The sequence below is a fragment of the Epinephelus fuscoguttatus genome, linkage group LG3, assembly GCF_011397635.1.
Source record: "Epinephelus fuscoguttatus linkage group LG3, E.fuscoguttatus.final_Chr_v1".
NCBI lineage: Eukaryota > Metazoa > Chordata > Actinopteri > Perciformes > Serranidae > Epinephelus > Epinephelus fuscoguttatus.
This window is the reverse complement of record NC_064754.1, coordinates 13,679,373-13,698,905: the sequence shown is the minus strand read 5'-3', so window position 1 is coordinate 13,698,905 and position 19,533 is coordinate 13,679,373. Positions and strand designations below refer to the sequence as shown.

The 19,533-nt window shown below is 42.4% G+C and overlaps 1 protein-coding gene across 2 annotated transcripts; it reads right to left on the bottom strand.

Annotated features, from left to right (window-relative positions):
* Positions 1-549: 549 nt before the first annotated feature.
* kdm2aa (lysine (K)-specific demethylase 2Aa) lies at positions 550-18,756 on the bottom strand. 2 transcript variants are annotated; one of them, XM_049570481.1, is made up of 25 exons: positions 18,605-18,756; positions 14,870-15,008; positions 14,379-14,457; positions 14,167-14,213; positions 13,863-14,041; positions 13,550-13,656; positions 13,304-13,397; positions 12,925-13,078; positions 12,610-12,725; positions 12,393-12,519; positions 12,060-12,301; positions 11,873-11,950; positions 10,518-10,645; positions 10,215-10,338; positions 10,008-10,136; positions 7,519-7,602; positions 5,072-5,104; positions 4,758-4,863; positions 4,044-4,649; positions 3,753-3,918; positions 2,753-3,004; positions 2,494-2,657; positions 2,104-2,250; positions 1,649-1,867; positions 550-1,427 (listed from the first exon to the last, which is right to left on the bottom strand). In XM_049570481.1, the coding sequence occupies exons 1-25, from the start codon at positions 18,608-18,610 to the stop codon at positions 1,246-1,248; spliced, it is 3,708 nt and encodes a 1,235-aa protein (XP_049426438.1). In that variant the 5' UTR covers positions 18,611-18,756; the 3' UTR covers positions 550-1,245. The 2 variants fall into 2 exon arrangements, with proteins under 2 accessions (XP_049426438.1, XP_049426427.1); XM_049570470.1 differs by lacking the exon at positions 18,605-18,756 and adding an exon at positions 17,499-18,255.
* Positions 18,757-19,533: the final 777 nt, after the last annotated feature.

Below are 19,533 nucleotides of genomic sequence, written 5' to 3'. Positions count from 1 at the left end.
AAAATTTTTTGGAAATACCTAATTTTCTATTTTAGAAAACAGTATTTTAGAACAGTGGTAATAGTCTGGGAACATAAATATTTTTCCATACTTTATTTTTCATTTTCCATGCTTTTTAATACCTGGAAATTGATCAAATGTATTTCCATACTTTTCCATACTTGCATAGGAACCCTGAGTTTGGTAGAAAGAAAATAGTTCATACATGAAGCTGCTCACAAGGTCTGTGGGTTATCTTGAGTAACCTAGTTGTGATTTCTGAAAAGAGTCAGTAGCATGGAGTTTTTAAAATGTACTTTTGGCACATTGAGCACCACAAGCTGAGTGCCATCTAGTTACATTATATCAAAGAGAAGGCAGAAATCTCTACAGCTGATATTGCCAACATTGCAACTCACACCAAAACAATCTTGACTGATAAACAGCACTACAGGTAAGAGGAAAAATATGTTTGATTTTGGAGAGCTGTCCCTTTTAAGTATAATACTTTATATGTTTGTATAATACACGTAATGCTTTAGTTCCTGAACAAATGCTACAAACACAAAGTTCAACCATTCACTTTTTTATTAAGTTTTTAACACTGTTAGAAAAAAATGTACAATGTCAGTTGTCTGACAGATCCTAACATGGATGAAACATAAAAAAATAAACATATATACACACAAGGGATTCACTGTACACACACACAGAATATATTTGTTCAAGTGTAGTGAACCAAAATGTCTATTTTCCCCTTTTTTTTCTCCCAAATAATGAAGAGATGTCATCCTGCGTCAGTCTGTACACAGTAAAGGTAGTTTCATATTTAGCCAGACTTCTTCTGGGTATACTTTGTGCATGGTCATTCTGGCAATGACAGAGGATATGAAGAGAACGTGAACCTCCAAGAACTTACAACAATCTTTGGAGTCAATTCAGTCTGTAATTTGGGACTTTATAAAGGAGTAGTCTGAAATTTTAGAATAAAAAGCTTGTTTGTGTTTAGCCACAAAGACAGGAAGAGAGAGAACTGTTGGCCTAGTGTCATGCATAGTGAAAAAACATAAACCTCCCTACAATGTGAAAGAGGTCTTTATTTAAATGTAGTATCAGGAGAACTTGTGGTTTTAGGAGCTGCCAGTTTGGTCACGTTTAATGTTTCTGGTTTAGAGTTCCTCATGTTTTGAAGAACAACACACAATAGGTTGAGCATGTACAGTTTTTAGCTCCCCTCTCTCACAGCTGATCGTTTAACAGTGTGTGTTAATCCAGGCGCTGGATGAGCTTCTCCTCCATCATACAGAAGAGTGCGACGTGAGACAGGTCAGAGATGAAGGCGTCGCAGGCGCGTCTGCTGATGCCCTTACAGCCTCTGAGGTCCAGCAGCGTCAGAGAGGAAAGACGCTTCAGGTACGAGAGACAGCCGTCCGTCAGCTCACTGCAACCTGGTCACACAGAAGTTAGGCTAGTTAGTTAGTGTGTTAAAGTGCTCTTAGCAGTCAGTTATCTCGGCTCTGCCAACGATTGCTGAAGAGGTAAAAGAGGCATCATGCTCTTAAAAGTGGTGTCACGAGTATGATAAACATTTTAACTCCTTCCTAAGAACCAGATAGATGAAAGGTCATGTGCTCGACCAGTGGGAGTGTGACTGTGCTCAAACACCAACCTGCCAGTGTGAGTTCAGTGAGACTGTTGCGGCTGTGAGTCCCAGCTGCTGCCAGTAAAGCGATGGACGAGTCTGACATCTCCTTGCAGTGAGCGAGATCCAGCCTCTCCAGCTGGGGCATGTGGCGCTGCAGCAGCCTCAGAGTGGACTCACTGATGTCCAGACCGGACAGACACAGCGTCACCATGTTCCTCAGTCTGCTGCGAGACGACTCTGAACCTACAGACAGAGATGGAAGAAAAGGTCACTTGAGATACACTGCCAAGAACAGGTGAAGTCTCTAAGTAAGTTAAGTTATATCAACTTTTCTGGACATGTTGAAGATCCTACTGTCACCATATTATCTGTGTGTAATTTTATTTGTCATCACAATGATCCACACAATAACCATCTGCAGTGAAATACCACTACAGGCCCATTTCGCCAAGGGGCTGCTCATTTTGGCTGCTACTGACCAGGCGGGGTGATGAGCTCTTTAATCTGTGCGTCTTTCAGGCCTTCACACCAGCGCAGGTCCAGCAGCCGCAGGTAGGGCAGCGTAGGAGAGACCAGCGCTGACAGACAGGACCAGGACAGACCAGTCACTCTCAACTCCCTCAGACCTGAAGACACACACAGAAAGACAGAGAGAGAGGAGGGAATGAGACATGTAGGGACAGAGGGACGTGTGTGTGTGTGTGTTCATGTAGGACTCAATCCCAAATACGCCTCTTGCCTCTACCACTTAGCCCTTTCCCTCCACCTCCGTATTTACGTGAAGGAGTAGGGAGGTAGGGCTGCATGATCCTCCAGTAGTTTGACAGTTTCAATATGAAATGGGATTGGGCCTTAGTGTGTGTTTGTACCTGGGAGCCTGGTGAGCAGACAGTTGAGCTGTCTCTTGGCCAAAGGAGTCCAGGACAGGTCCAGAGATGTGGGCTGGCGTTTAATGATCCCAGCCAGGGCCTGGTTACTGAGCGGGCTGCACCGACTCACGTCTATGTGACTCCACAGACGCTTGTCACAGCTCCTACACAGGACGGTGAAGCATGATTGGTTTAACGTATGTCAGAGTTGTTGAGTTTGTTGAGTGTTTTGTTTGTAGAATAAAAGAGTGTGACATACCACTTGTACCACGCCTTACAGACGGTCATACAGGCCAGCAGCTCGGCTCTGTGCAGGTACCTGAACACAGACACCCACACCTCCTTCTCCCCTCCTCTCTCGTTGCCCACGTCCTTGAAGGACGGCAGAGACAGCAGGGAAGGAGGAGACAGGGAGGAGGGCGCAGGAGGAGCAGCAGTGTCCTCTTCCTCTGAAGAAGTCGCAGAGTGATCTCTATTGCCCCTGTCGCCATGGTTACCCCGTAGACGTGGCCTATGACATAAAAATATTGAATAGTGTTTGGGTAAATGACGTGACACGCATAAGACAAATAGTTACTAGTCATGTAAAGCCTACAGAGCACTCAAGTTTGATTTAAAGAAAGCTTTGGTTAAGAGTCAGCTATTGTTTGTCTGGTGAACGAAGTTGGAGCTGGTCAACTCCCATGTTATTCGGCTCATGGGTGTATTAGTTCCCCAAGGAATATCAGCACTGACCGCCACTGCTACCGACCATCTCTCCCTGCTGCTGGGAGAATATTTGTGGGAGGAGAGCAGACGGAAGCTCCAGAGTTGGACTCAGTAGTGGCTGTAGCAACTCAAACTAAATATGTGGGCAGCGGGCTTTGTCTAAACTGTGTTAACAGCAGCAACAGAAGGTTTGTGGATCCGGCAGAAGTTTGTGCTGGGCTGGCTAAATTCCAGTTGCAATTGAAGCAGCTGAAAGTCCGTTCTCAGACTGTCCACCAATTTCTGCTTTCTCACTTCGGCTTTGTTTTTGTTGAAACAGATAAGACGTAACCTTACGTGCACCACAATAAAAGCAGCAAGTTATTTCAATCCTCTCATTTTAAATCACAGAAATTTAGGCAATAAAAAAGTTGATTTAAAAAAAATGGTTAAAAAAAAAGTGAACCCCTAACTTGTGGGGCTAAATTTCAAATACCCAAAAAACAAAATTTTGTATCATGAGTAGCAGCAGCAATGTATTAAACTGAAATTGATTTTGTGTTGAGCCCTACCTGCCAGGTCCTCTTGGGGTTACGCTGTCTCCTGTGGTGTCAGCGCCCTTAAGTCGTGAAGGTTTGGACAGAGCAGTCTTCCTCTGGATGAAGCCCTGCTGACCCCCAGCACCGACTGCAGCCGTCCTCAGACCCATCGCTGCTTCAAGCTTTGGAACTATGGAGCCTGAGCAACGACAACATGTTTGAGTTTCACACATTAATTTTGACTTTACAGTTCAGTTATGGAAATATATACTACGACCAAATCTAAAGTGATTAAAATGTCGCTGTTGAAACCTGAAGTCTTACCAGAGTGTCTCTTGGCCTTGTGGGGGCGCTGCAGAGTGACAGTTAGGTAGGAGCCACTCAGCAGGTCATCATTCAAATCAGACACCAAGAGGACTGGAGGTTCTGGGTCTGAATCCCAGCGGCCATCCTCCTCCACGTCCTCTTCCTCCTCCTCCTCATCTTCCAGCGTGTCCATCTCCTCCTCTTCAGGGTCGAACTCCTGCCCCTCACTGTCCTCATCCTCATCTTCATCATCATCTGTCCTGCGCCTCCTCCTCCGTCGACGTTGCAGTCGCTCTTTGTCTCCGTCTTCACTGTCCTCCTCTTCCTCCTCCTCTTCTTCGTCATCGTCGTCGTCATCGTCCGACTCCTCTGACTCGTCTCCTCTTCGCTGCATCCTGGAGCCTCCCCTCAGCCTCACCCCTCGTCCCCTCCGTCCACCCTCCCTCATGCCAATCCCTCGCTTGAGCCTGAGGACAGAGGAGGAGCCAGGAGTCATGATTCCTCCTCTGCTCCCTCTGTGGGAGGAGCCTCCTCTCAGCAGGCCTCTCCTGTTGGCACCAAAGCCCCTCCTGGAAGAGTGGCCCCCCCCTCGGGCATGGAGCGCCATCTTTCTTCTCTGAGAGGCTGCGGAGATGGATGGATGGATGGGAGAGGTGAACAGGTCAGAAGAAAGTGATCAGAATCCCAACAAAAGATATCTGGATGTCAGGGTTTTCTAAAACATAGACAAACCTTCATCATCGTCATCACTGGCAGAGTCGTCTCCATCGCGGCTGTGTCTGTGTCGACGGTAAATCTTAGCCATACGAGCATCCAGCAGGGTGGAAGATTTCCGTTTCTGGACACACAGGGATAGAGGGAAGAATGGGAGGAAAGGTAGAAAGAAAACATAAAAGAAAGGAAACACAGAATGAAAAAGAAAATATGGAGGAAGAGGAGGAAGGTATGGGGGAAAAAGACACAAAGGAAATTGTAAGGAGACCTTAAATTAGAGAGGCTATTAAAAGAAAAATAATCACAGTAGAGGCCCCAGAATAAATACTCACCACTGGGAGGCCTTCACCTTTTTCTCCTTTAGACTGATGACAGGAAAAGAAAATAATGTCAATATCAGAAGTGATTTAAGAAACTGACTTAGCTGATAGTTTTGGCCTTGCATTATGAAGTCTTCCAATGCCGATCATACTTTTGGGCAGAAGGTGCCATTATGTTTCTAATGTTCAATAACTAATTCTGATCATGTCTAATCCATTCATGATCTGAAGGGGAAAATGTGTTTGCCAATATTTTCATGTGGTAAAGCCTCTGAAGGAACATCATGAAACACTGGACAAACCTCCACTAAAAGCAACACACAAATGGCAAAATAATTTATGTTGTGATTCATTAAAGGAAGAGTTTACCCAGAACTAAAGCTGTTGCCATCAGCTACTCACACTTACAAAAGTGCAGTTACATAAGCATAATTAAGGTTGTATAGATCATCACAAAAACAAGCTGAAGGCAAGAAGTCAACATGAAGTAATGTAGAGCATCCTTTGGTGCAACTTGTGGTACTTTAAAAATCAGAATACCTCTGAGTACATCCTCATGGTCATAGTCATTATTATAACGTATCGCACGGTACTCAGTACTTTTTAGTTAGAAATAACAGCGCAGGATGTCTACAGGTGTCAGACACTTGCTTTTTAAGACCTCAAGATCATTTTTAATTGGTGCAGAAATAGGTTTTATGTAGGAATATGGTTACTTGAGTGAGTTAGGTCAACCTGCATTTTGCTTACAGGTACGTCAGATTTTTAACATCAGAAATGTGAATTTTCATGCAGAAGAGCAAAAAAAGAAAGGAAAAAAAACAAAAACAAAAAAAAACAACAACTATTTCACAAGATTCTTTCACAAAACAGACAAAAAAAGTCATTCAAACAGTCAGTTACTGCTGTGATGAAACAAAACAGTGAAAAGAAAAGACATACAGTCTCAATATCAGTACACCCAGATATTCAAGAGGAAAGAGTGAAGACGAAGGCTGAACAACATCAGTCCTTTTTGACATTGAAGAAGAGGAGACTGATGTGTCCAGCAGTGTGCTGATAACATTTAAAATCTTAAGAGCAAACATGCACAGTAAATCGAAATATTATTTAAATTGCAATATGGCCAAGTGCAATTTCCAAATCACAGGAGCTGCAACTTTTTGATAAAGAGAAAATGTGTCACAACATATACCATGATAAATGAAGCGTTGTGGTGCTACAGGGATGCCCTGAACTACAAAACACATTTCAGACGTATGGGAACATGCTCGTTTTCTTACAGACCCCAGCAACATTCACATAGCGATCACATATATTTTTTCAGTCAGAATGAAATGCAAAAATTACCATTTGAATAAAATCACTATCGCAATATCTGTCAAAATAATTGCAATGTAGATTTTTTTTGCATATCATGCAGCTATACTGAAAACCTCTTGTATGTTGTCAGTCATTAGTTAACTTCTTTCATTTTGTTTTCCAGCACATCAACTACTCGAGGTCTGAGTGCGACCCAAACCTGGAGAAATGCTTTTGTCAAAAAGCTTACTGTCTTAACTCGAGTAAACCAGCTACGCACTGTCTGTTATAATCAGCCATGAGGAAAAAAAATAATTTATAAAGTATGGAGAAGGAAAAAAAGCACAGAAACCAATCTGAGCTGAGGGCAGCTCCGAAATGAAAACAGCCAACGGTCTGAGAGAAGAGGCACTACTCTTGTATAAACTATCAAAACAGAATTCTTTAATAGGAAATCCATCTGTCTGTAACAAGATCGTTTCAGTGGTGAAATTTACACCAAGAGTTGTGTCTGTTCTCTTGAAAAGGTGAAATGGAAAAAAAGGGGTGGGGTGCACTCGACAGACGGGTGGATGTACTCAGAGTAGACGGCACCTCTCACCAGTCTCGAGCTGATTGGCTGAGAAGGCAGAGGGGCCGCCACCAATAGAAGTGACGCTGAGGAGGAAGAGCAGGAAGGAAGAGGAGGAGGAGGAGGAGGGAAGAAACCACAGCGGACCACCTCCCCATCCTGCTGGGTGCCCACAGGACCCCCTATGGTAGCAGAGGGCCCGGGGCCCAGTCTGAGGACCAGGGGGCCATGGGGACGGATGTGCTGCTGGTGGCCGGCAGCCAACGATTCATCGCTGCCTGATGACTGACGGAGTTAAATTAAATTTAAAAGAAAAACAGAAAATAAAGCAACCAAAAAACAAAACAATAAATAGATAAACAATGAAAAACAAACAGACAGGAGACACACAATACCCGTTAGCTTTGACACACTGCAACCAAGTGTGTGTGAACGGCGGGTTAATAGACTGAGTGCAAGAGAGACTCAGAGGTCTGTGTGTAGCAGTGTGCTCAATATACGAACATACAAGAAGTAGGAAACCCTGAGACTGTGTGTGTGTGTGTGTGTGTGTGTGTGTGTTTGTTGATGAGAAGGCATTGTGTACCTCTTGGTCAGTGATCCCTTGGACACACTTTGGACACTCCCAGCAACTGGGAAGGTCTTTATTCACCACTCCTTCACCCTGAACCTGAAGAGGCAGATGCAGGCATATTGTTAGTGAACAATGGATGAAATAAAGGAAGAAGAGAGAAAATAAAAACACAAATAAATAAAAGATAAACAAGACTAAAACCCTTTTTATACCTGATTACTATTGTTATTGTTCTTAAAAACAGTGCTTGTGATTCGTCCTCATTGATATAAGCTTTTTACTGCAGCTACACATGATTTCAACACATGTACAATCCAGCATTTCACCAGGGGAGTTTTTAACAAGTCTGAAGAATGACTGAGCACACACTTACTGATCATTTGAAAAGCTTAAAATCACAAACTCTGAGACCATTAATAACTAATTTGTGACAACTATTTGTACCAAGATTAACCACAAACTCTGACTTATCGATCTCACTGTTAAGAAGCAGAGAATAAACTTTATTTCAGCCTCTATTCTTCTTCTTAATCTGCAATAAGCCTGGAGGTTTAAAATCATGTCCTCTCACAGTCTGTGATAAAAACTGACTTCGGACTATTTATTTACATCACAGCTACACTCCCAGATAACCGAGCCTCCTACCTGCCTGCCAAACAACAATTAATCCATAAATCATCTCGAGAAGTGTCCAGAGCTGAGTGGAGTCCTGCGGGATACAGATGTGAAGTGCGGCGGTTGCGGTTGCCCGTTCTACTGCGGGTCATCGGCTAACAAGCGGAGCTAGCTGCTAACAGCCATCGCTGCGACTAACAAACTCCACAGATCCACTCAGCGGCTCCACCATTCACAGTCAGACACACACGGCCACATTTTTACTGCGGAGTTACAGCTGAAAACCCGCCGTAACGGCTGACGCTGCTCCAGTGTAACAGTTTTGCGGGCTGGCGAAACATCCTGGAACCGACTATTTACTGGCGTTTACCGACCGATTGGCGCTCGGAGTTCATGTAGCGTTACCGCCCAGGCGGCTTTGGAAGATTAAACGTTTTTATAGTAAGTTTCGTAAAATAATTTCGCATTCTGTTCTCCTCTAAATTCAATTTAAATACCATTTTTCATGGACCAATCTGGAAAATGTCTGATTTTCAAGGTATTCCAGTACTTACATTTCTTAAGTCAAACTTCCAGTACATCGTATGAAACCTGTGGGTAGTTCACGTCTAAAATAACCGCGGTATAGACGAGTGTCTGTGGTTAGTTCACGTCCAATAATACCCGCGGGACAGAGGAGTGTTTGTGGTTTAGTCACATAATAATAGCGGGACATTTTAGGGTCTATTAGGGTTGGTGTTTGAATCAGTACCAGTAAGGACTCTGCTCCTCTGCTCTTTTTTCTAATCACACATAAAGCTAAGCTCCGTCTATCTGTCTGCTTGCTTGCATGTGTCTGCTCGTCTCTTTCGCGCTCTGTTTAGGTACAACTGACACATATGTGGATTAACCAGTAATTTAAAAAAAAAAAAAAACAGTCACAAACAGCAGTGATACTAGGCTATTTCTAAAGTAAAATACGACACTGTTGGCGCTGCAACGATAGTTTTGCCCCTTGTCTGAACACAGCCTTCTCACCCAGGTATGCTCTTGGGTACTGAAATTTAGCACAGATTGATTAAACGTGAATCAGTACTTGGTAGTACCAAGATTATTCGGTCAGTACTCTTTTAAGTACAGCGTTCAGTACCCAACCCCATCTGTGGTTAGTTCACATGTCTATCAACCATGGATGTATACAGAGAACTGGACACAGCATTGGAGACGAGGCCATGTTTATTACATGAAGCCAAAAAAAAAATTTAACTGCCATGTATAACATTACCCAGATGATCAACTCTTTTAGACTCTGTGAATGTTACCAGACCAAACTGATAAAATTGTGATAATGAAATAAGTCGTTTTGTGGGGCATGTGACGTTCAAAAGGAGTTAATCCATGAGTTTACAGATGTCTCTCTCTCCCCATGCAAGTCAATGGGAACAAATCCTTTGGGCCACAGGGCATCACATGACGATGTAATTATACTGTTTGGTCACTACGAAAATTGGCCTCAAACACCGGCACACTCCCTCAGGGCCTGGTAATAACAGCTGAACGCGAGCATCTAAGGTTAGTTCACATGTCGGTAATAACAGTGGGATGCAAGTTTTTGTGGTTTGTTCACATGTCTGTAATGACAGCATGGCAGTCAAGTGTATGCGGTTAGTTCACATCTTTAAATAACAGTGGGACAGTCAAGTGTCTAGAGAAGTATGGGAATGTCAGTAATAAAAAAAAATGTACATCCCATTGATTTTACTTGTTTTAGGGAACTTTGTAGAGCATAAATGTTACACTCAGAATTCAGAAACTTAAATAAAATGGCGGCCAATAAATATCGCATTTTGTATAGTGAATAGGGACTAATTTCAGACAGAGCCTAAGTATGTGTGTGTGCACTGTACCGTGAGGCAGGCAGGATGGACTATCTGTGCACAGTTGGAACACTCCATCAGAGTGAGGGAGGGGTCTCCAGTTTCCTCCTGATTGGGCTCCTTGCAGATCTCACATACTGCAGACAGAGGAAGGCCCGGCTGGAGGGGGCAGAGGGAAAGTTACAAAACAGATATTTCCAGCATATATGAATAAATAAGTAAAAAACACTTTCTTACAGAGAGACATTGTCGTAGCACACACGTCTGCTTGAGCTTCCCTGGTCCGCCAAACTTCTTCATGTCTCTGCAGAAGTTACAGTCTCCACACTCTGGTCTCATGCAAGCTTCACAGCGCTTACACCTGCAGAAGGAGAAAATGTAACAGCACATGGATGATCTCTGAAGGCGTAAAATAGTTCAACGTTGTCTGCTTCAGACAGCTGGTATTTGCTGAGCTGAACTAAGAGAGGTCTCATGTAAGCAACAGAAAACTAGTTAGTGTGACTAAAACAACATTCACGCCAATCTCTGCTTTGTTACCTGACCCTGCGCCGTCTCAGGACAGACATGGAAGAGGCTGGTTTCTGTGGTCGTGGAACGATGGGAGTGGAGGTCAATTTAGGGCGAGGAGGAGGTGGTGGAGGAGGAGGAGGCTGGTACCACGAGGGCTGGTGGAGAGGAGCAGAAAAGTAAAGATGGATCAATGGCTGAGGTGGTGAGAGAAAAATAGAATAAACACAAGAACAACAGCCAGCATTTGTTGTGAACACTGGGTCCAAATATGGAGAATATTTTTGACTCAATGACTCAACTGGTACCAAGTGGGTTAAATAAAGCTCAAAAGTTAGGCTAAATTTTGTTGAGGTAAAAACTGGTATAGTTATTTTCACAGGGGTCCCTTGACGTCTCATCTAGATATCTGGATAAAAATGGTTTCTATTGGTACCCACGAGCCTTGCCTTTACACACATGCCCACTTTAAAATAGTCCCCTGCAGTTTTCTGCATACAGTATATGTTATTCTTACCTACTGTTTTTAATATTTCTGCATACTAGGGTTCCTAAGAAGTATTGGAATTGCATAAAGTGGGTATGAGTGGATATCTGAGACTCTTGTGGCTTCAATGAGCTCATCTGTATTCATGTGTGATGATGTTAGTCCCCATAATAGCCATTTTACTGTAGCTTGACCTCACTGTATAAAATGACCTATTGTGAACTCTAGTATAACCACAGCCTCGTGAAACTTTGCAACCACAAACTAAAGACATCAGCCGCTGAGCAGATGTATGGCTTTCATAGGTATACTGACAATAATGGGGTTTCCGAGCAGTTTACAGAACAGAAATGCTCGCCATCTAATCACCAAAAATGCTATTCTTACTGAAGTCTCTGAATGTCACAAGTTTTGGACACTAAATCATGGCATGGCTTTTTCTACGATGTTCCTCGAGGTCTTGGTGTCTTAATGTGGTATTTTGGAGGGATTTTTAACCATTTTTCTCTTTTGTTGAGCTGTAAAAACCGGTTAGATTTAGCACCAAATCTGTGTAACAAATGGGGTCAACCCAAAAATTGCTGAAACAACCTATGAAACACAATTAAGCATGGGAATGGCCATCACATACTTCCACCATAATGTTGTGAGCCCTTATGTACTCTAATCTTTCAAAGTTTGAATAGGCACCTAACAAAAACACAATGTTTAATGATTGTGATGTTTTGTGACCAGGAAAACTTGACACAGTGCTGAACTGCAACTCAAATTCATCTTCAGATTCACTCCTTTCGGATAATGTGAACCACTTTTATGTGGCATATACCAATGACCTGGCAAGTCCAGCTGTCTCTGACTTTATATTTCAAGATACACTATTACTAATATGAAAACTTACCCTCTTTGGCCACTTGACGATGGGCTTTCCTGTGTAGGACAGTTTGGGATTGTCATTGGCGTGTTCCTTCAGTAGAGCCTGCAGGACAGCAGAGGGTAAGGACAAATGGTGTCAGCAGGAGAGCATTAAACATCATTAAGACAAACACAGTAACTCACAAAAACATACACACGGAGACCAGTCATACCTTGATGTGTGTAATGAGTGCCGGGGCGTTGTGTATGCCTGCTGGGACACACTTCTTGTTGGAAGGTAGAGCCTCCAGTTTACCCAGCAGGTTCCATATTCCTTCCAGCTCGAGAGGAGTCAAATGAACTTTAACTGCAGGCTTGTCAGACTGCTGCTCTGAAGCCTCTTCATCACTGCCACCACCTTCCTCCTCCTTCACCTGCTCACTGGCTGGATCTGAGTTGGATGGCTTCTTCAGACCTGACATAAGGAGCACGTTCCAATTACAGCATATCTACACCAAAAAATAAATGACATCATACATCTTCCCCACGTTTGCCTGTTTACATACCAATGCCCAGCGTGTGTTTCTGAAACTCTGGTGTGAGGTAGGAGGTCTTCGTCATGCTGAAGACGTAGCGCTCCAACACATACCAGCACATCTCGTAGTAGAAGGGGTAACGAAACTTCAGTGGAACCTGCAGTGGAGGTGAAAGATGCACTTTAACTTCATACAATCCATCACTTCCTGTCATTTACACCTTTCAGCAGAGAGTATTTTCCCCTACCCGTGTTCTGTCTTCTATATTACAGATGTTAAGTTGTGTAGGGATGTTGAAGCTGTGCAGGAAGTTCCCTCCAAACACCATAGAGTCCACAGGGGTGTAGACGGCATGGATCCAACCTGAGGATGATATACACATTAGATCTGTCTCTCTGTCTAACATTGGGTTACTGTATGAAGGGCATGTATATGCCTATCGTTGTCTGGTGGGAGGGGCTTAGGAGAGAGAGAGGAGAGCTGCAGGAGGAGGGTGTATTTTAGATCCAACCTTTCTTTTTTTCTTATTTCAGATTTCTGCCTGCCCCTGTTTTAAAAGTACCTGAGGGTATGATGAAGGTGCAGCCCTGCTTCAGTTCAATCCTCTGGCAGTCAGACACTCGATCTCCCAGGAAAACATCTCCCTGTTTCCCCGACAGCACCCAGTTCTCATACAGCTCCAGGTTCTGAGGGGTGGGAGGGATCAGCCAGAACACCTGAAAACACACAGCAATGCAACTCAAATCACAATCTGATCCCTGCACTGAAATCAATGAAGACTGTCCCTCCCATTCTAATCTGGACATCTTCAGATCATTCAACATGATTTGTCTGACAGCATAAAAGAAAAGAATGTATGTTTTTGGTTAAAAATCCACCCGTTAAATGAGCCTGACACTGAGAGGCTGTAAAACAGAAGACTGAACCACCTCTGGCCTCACCTTACTCCCTCTGAGTATGTGGTACCACACCGAGGTGCCTCCAAAGTCAATGTGAAAGTCTGTGTAGCAGCCCTCAACGCTCATCAGACAGTACCTGCAGAGACACGCAAACATCAGGTCAATAAAGGTCAATTCATTATATCATCTCAAAATGAAGAAATTCGTGTATTGAATGTATCGAGTAATTTTGCCAGTCACACCCTCTCAAGATTTGACTAAAGAGAAAAGATAACATGGGGAACTTACTTCTGTACTTTGGGGTACTGCATGTCATTGATAGAGTTGGTTGAGTCTCTCTGTCTCTCTTTCAGGTGACGAGGCCACATGTTGTCCACCCAGTCTATTAGATCTACCTACACACGCAAACACGAGACGGACAGAACAAAACAAAACAAATGAGACAGGCATGAGCTGAATTTTACAGTTTCTCTGAGGTAACAGACAACATACTACTACTTTGAGAGTACACAGACAGAGACAGATTCCCTGCAGTTGCTTAAGTACTTCCGTTCGCATAACACACACACACATATGAGCCTTTAGTAGTGTGTGTACGTACTGTGGCAGGTCTCTTGACCAGGTTCTCCAGCTTGGTGTGGCTGAACTCCAGGCTGATGACATTATACAGCTTCTCTCTCTGAGACGGAGGAGTCTCATAGTAACGTGTCCACTGGGCCATGGACATCTCTGTCCCCTTCTGAGTGCTCACATCCATCACATCTATCATACGTCTGCTTCCTGTGGGGGGGTATTTAGCAATGGTTAGTCATAGCAGGCTGGTATTATTCAGTGACATTTTGCTGCCCAGACTAAACTCACTACTAATTTATCAAAGAAAGATAACTTAATTTCTTAAGTCTTACCAACAAACATCTTGACGTCATTGACACTGAAATCAGGATCGGGCATCCTACAGAACAAGATGTAATGTCAGTGTTTTATTTTTTTTTTTTCCCCCCCAGTAGAAAATAGCAAACAAGCAAGTTAACTAAAGACGAAATGAAAAAGAAAGAAGTAGTAAGGTAGATGTAAATGAGGAGAATAAAGGACAGACAAAAATTACGAGGAAGCTTACTTGATTCCCAGTCCTTCAGGCTTCTCAAAAACGATTGGGTCTCTCAGGCCGCCTCTCTGGACAAACTCATACGTGAAGTCTAAGAAATACAAAAACTCAAACGATTAAAATGTGACCGAGAAACTCTTTTCATCCACTCATTTTTGTTTTTCTATCATTCACTGCTGGCTGTTTTATTTTTCAAGATTCCTGAATCCTGGCTGAAAGTGGTGGTCGCGACAGACAGTGTCACTGCAGACAATCAGATATGATGGCATGTGGCATATTTAAAACTTCTGTCATGGTGATCTGTGTGTCAGCCATTGACAGGAAGGAAGCAGCGCTGTCAAACAGTCTTCATGTTTGCTATTGCAAGGCAGCAATTTGTGTTGAGCTCTGTCACAACTCCTGTCTGGTGTTAAAATGAGCCTTTTTCACTGAGCTTGTCCACCCTGAGAACCAGCTTCACATACAAACACACCATGTGAACCTCACTGACTGCACTCGGCTACCTTTTCCCTCCATGCGCAGGACCTGGTCAGAGCTGAACCTCTGACTGTGGACTTTCTCCTCCAGGTCAAACATCCTCCTTCCATCAATCTCCTCATCTGAGATGCCATCGTCATGGTAACGTCGCCGGGTACCGGCCCGCTAAGGACATGGAAGGAAGGGTGGATAGGTGAAAATACAACAAGAGGCATAGATCACAGAGAAAGGACAAACGGTGGAAGGAAGAAAGACAAAACCAGGAGCGGAACCGAATCCATCAGATCATATCTACAAACTATGGAGAGATTAAAGGTGGAATTTATACAAAACTAGGCTTTCTTCCTCACCAAGAGAACCTCAAAACATTTAAACAGCATTCATTTCTTAATATTCATGTCATAATAAACAACATCAGGGGAAAACCCCATTAAAAACTGAAGAGCATGTGTTCAGCTATAACAAAGCTGAGAAAAGCCACATCTGAAAATAGCTTCAGTGGAGACAAAACCTGGACACAAAGCTGGATGGAAAGCAACATCAGCTACAAGTGGTGACTTCTTTTGTATTATGAAATGTGATTCCCTTCAAACAGACAAAATATCTTAACACTGATTTCAAACATTGGCTCCAACTGATGGAGAGACTACTGCTCCAGGGTGGACCCAGGTCCTGACAGGTGACACAGGGATAATCCCAGGCTGAGCCCCCAACCCCCCTGTGCTCCATAATCTCTCCCACCTCTTCGCTGGTGTCTGCATTCATGCACACAATAGATTAATATACAGTGTTGTATTAATACAGTGGTTTCATATTTGCCTTTATGTAATTCAGTGCCCGCTTGGATTTATTTCAATTGCAATGCTCCATAAAGAGATGAGGTCTCACCCATACAAATTTCAAACTATCAAGATTAAATAATGCCACACATGAAAGTGCATTAGGGAATAAATATGTTTTACAATCCATTTTCTAGAGCAGCCAAGGGGCAAGACTTCAGACTAAAACATTTAGTAATTTGTAAATTAATTGTAACACTAATTAATTAATCTAAGGCCTTACAGGAAGCTAAATGCTTTTAGGATTAGGATTTAGATTTAGTGGCATCTAGCATTGAGGTTGAAGAACTGAAACCTCTCCCGTGTGCCAAGCGAGTAGGAGAACTACGGGGGCCGAGGCGAAAACATGAACAGCCCTATCTAGAGGAAGTGTTAGATTTGTCAGTTTTGGGCTACTGTAGAATAACATGGAGGACTCTGTGGAAGAGAACCCAATCTGAATGTAAATATTAATGGCTATTTCTAAGCTATCGCTATTTCTATTTTCTAATCCTAATTTTCAGGTGTTAATAGACTTATGACAACAAAGAAATGAAAATCATATACAATTTCTGCAAATAGATGCTCCTAAATCAAACACACTGAATCTTTAAGCAGCATTGTGCAAACTTGTTTGGCAAGAGCTTAAATAACAGACCTTTGTTTATATGTTAACAGTTTTTGATAGATTTTTGACATGTAGCCACAAGGCATTTTACAGTTGAAACAAAACTCTCTCTAATCTCTGGTGGACAAACTACAGAATGATAACAATGTCTCAAAACATATGTTTAACATTTCTGCACTCAAACTTCTTGAAATGTATAGGCCAAAAATACATTAATAATTATACATATGAAGAGAGCCATTTTCAGCCAGGGCTGGACTCTGGAAATGTATCATTAACACATTGCACTTCTCTTCCTTTTTACTTGGTGAATCGTGTAACGGTTGATCATACTAATCTTATCTTATTTTTTCTTTTTTATACAAACATGATATTATGATACTATTTGTTAAACTACTGTAAAACTTCAATTAAACACCCAGTCCCTTTTTCTAGCCCGGTGTGGCTAGATATTTTGACAAATATACGCCTGTCTCTATTATTAGATGCCTGGTCTGGTTGTACAGCAGTTCACTTTTTTTTTTTTTTAAATAGAAGTTATTCAGATGTATAAAAGCAGGTTGTTGGCGACCTCAAATTATGTGTCCATTCCTCAATTACCCCGTAGGTTACTAATATTCTTTTAGTGTGTGAGGGTCCTCAAATCAAAAGAATTGAAAGGGTTTTCATAAAAATAAATCCAAGTTGTGAGTATTATTTTAGCAGAATAAAATGGTGTTGTGTTGGTATGCTGGGTGACATAACTGACGTAACTCTCTTTCTCTGAGTACAAGTAATATTCATACTGTTTTAAATAAACAATTTGGTTGTATTTCCTGATATGTGATGGGCAACAGTTTTGTGTGAAAGGAATAAAGGCCTTTACCATATAGACGCCTGTCCCAAATGTAGGCCTGTCCATTGCAGTGATTTAAGCTAATAAAAGCCCAGGCTATTAATCGTTTTACAGTATGTCCTTCTGTATGTAAATAAAATTGCAGCTTCAAAATTAAGTTGCACTATGTTTTTAAAAACCAAAGACATTTGGCAAGGAGCTGAACTTTTGTCATTGCTTCTATACCTTGCAATAACTCCAATAACTGATCTACAGGTAACAAGTAAAGCAAATACACACAGAACCAATTTCTTGCATCACCATCTTCGATTGGTGAATGGAGGCAGTGTTGCTACAAGAGAGGACCAGCGTGGCCAGGTTCCCTTTAAACTTACCAGCCTTTTGCTGTACCTTGGCTTGGAGTCATCCATTATGACTGGAGCTCTGTCCAGCCAAATGCAGATAACGGTATTCAACTAAGGTAACGGAGTACGAAGGTAACGTGAACCCATCAGAAAACGACCTTAAACTGAACCGCCGCGCCACTTGGCTCCATTAGATAGTAAACAAACAGCTGGAAGGCGTGTGTTCACAACGCTCGGTAGCTTTACTGGTCAGCGAGCGTTAACTTAGCTATGTTACAAAAAAACAAAGTAATAGAGACTCCTGACCAACGTTAGCTAACTGAGATACCAATACGTTGCTGTGTTTGTAGAGCTCTAAAACTCAAATCACGTCAACGTTTTCAAACTAACGTTTTTCTACACTAACTTAACACATTTGATGAAACAACGTCGACTGGATATGCGAAGCTTACATTAACGTAACACACTGAACGGCAGTGGAAATTTCCATAAAAATATCATTATCATAAAATTAAGACTGTCTAAATACTCGAGCTTTGTTCCTTGCCTTCACGATACCAAGTCGTGTCCAGCAAATGTTAGCGTTTTGGGAGTCGTCCTGTCTATATCGATTAAAAAACTCAATATGACCTGAAGTCGTGTAAAATAGCAATATTCCGATATTTTTCATGCACGAAAAGGGCGTAAATTGTTGCAGCTCTTGTTACTAGTATGGTAAAGTTAATGCGGTTTCCGAACAGCCGCCATTTTCCATCCCATCACAAAACATCACGATGACCCGCCCACAACAAGACATTGGACCAATCACAGACAAGCCGGCGAGGTGTTCATTGGATTACAGCGGTGTCAATCACAAGAAATATTTGTGACCTGTGATTGGACAAGCGCAACCAATGGACATATGAAGGAACTGGAAAGCAACCAATCACAGCACAATTCGAAAACGACCTTACACTTCATTGGTTAATATCTCTCAATAACGTTTATTGCTGGGCAAACAAACGGTCAGTCAAGCGAAGGAGCCAATCACACGATGATACAACGCACTGGCTACCGCCCCATTACCCAATATAACTACTCATCACTCCTAAATAACACGAATTACTTAAAAAAATAACGCGTTTTACAATACTTACCCCCATATTCACACAGGTCCGTCCGCTTACTAACGCCTTCAGTAATCCGAGATGTGTGACGTCCTCTGTGTCCTGTGTTTTAACTCCCACAGGCTCGCATCGGAGGGACACGTTTTGTAGCCTTCACCTCAACGAGGAAGTGCTCGCAGGTCCATAAATGGAAGTGTACTTCAGACGAGCCTGTGTGGATTGGCTGGAAAATGTTGCAGAGCTCTTGTGATTGGCGGAAGTGACCTGTCTCTCAAATACGTGCGGCTTGAATACGGCGAGCGAGAGGAACACGCCAATCTGTGATGCGCAGTGCAGTACTGAAAAAGGTAAATAATGACTCAGAAGCAAAAATAAATAACAGTTTCATTTTATTTTTGTCGACAAGTAGACAAACTACAAAAGAAAAACAATAGAATAACTTCCATTATGAATAGCTACAAAATGACAGGCTGTAAATAATGTAAGCAGGAAAGGAGGACACACTAAATCACACTACCTTACATACTGTCAAGAGTGTCAGACAACCTAGCAATAATCATAAAGGTGAATAGAATGGCCGATGTACTGACTGAACCATTGTTGACTATTAGTCTTTTCAAATTTCCAACCTGCCCCCTTGAATCCACACTTGACACCTAGGAATAGTATTCTTTTATTATTTTAAGATAAAATGTTATTACAGTTTTTATAAGGTTTACATTTAGCCATCTGGAAACATGGTTAAGAAGGTGAGGTCCTCCCGCAGTCATGTGGACACCCACAACTGCTGACCCTTTATTAGAGTCAGGAAACATATTCACAGGTAGAATGGAAAACCCAGGTGACAAGTGGAAAGCCCAGGTGACCCAGATGTCTTGTTGTTGGGACATATATTTTATCCATTTAAGTTTGGGAACACAAACTATTAGTTTGCCGCTTGATTCCTCAAGAAAAAAGAG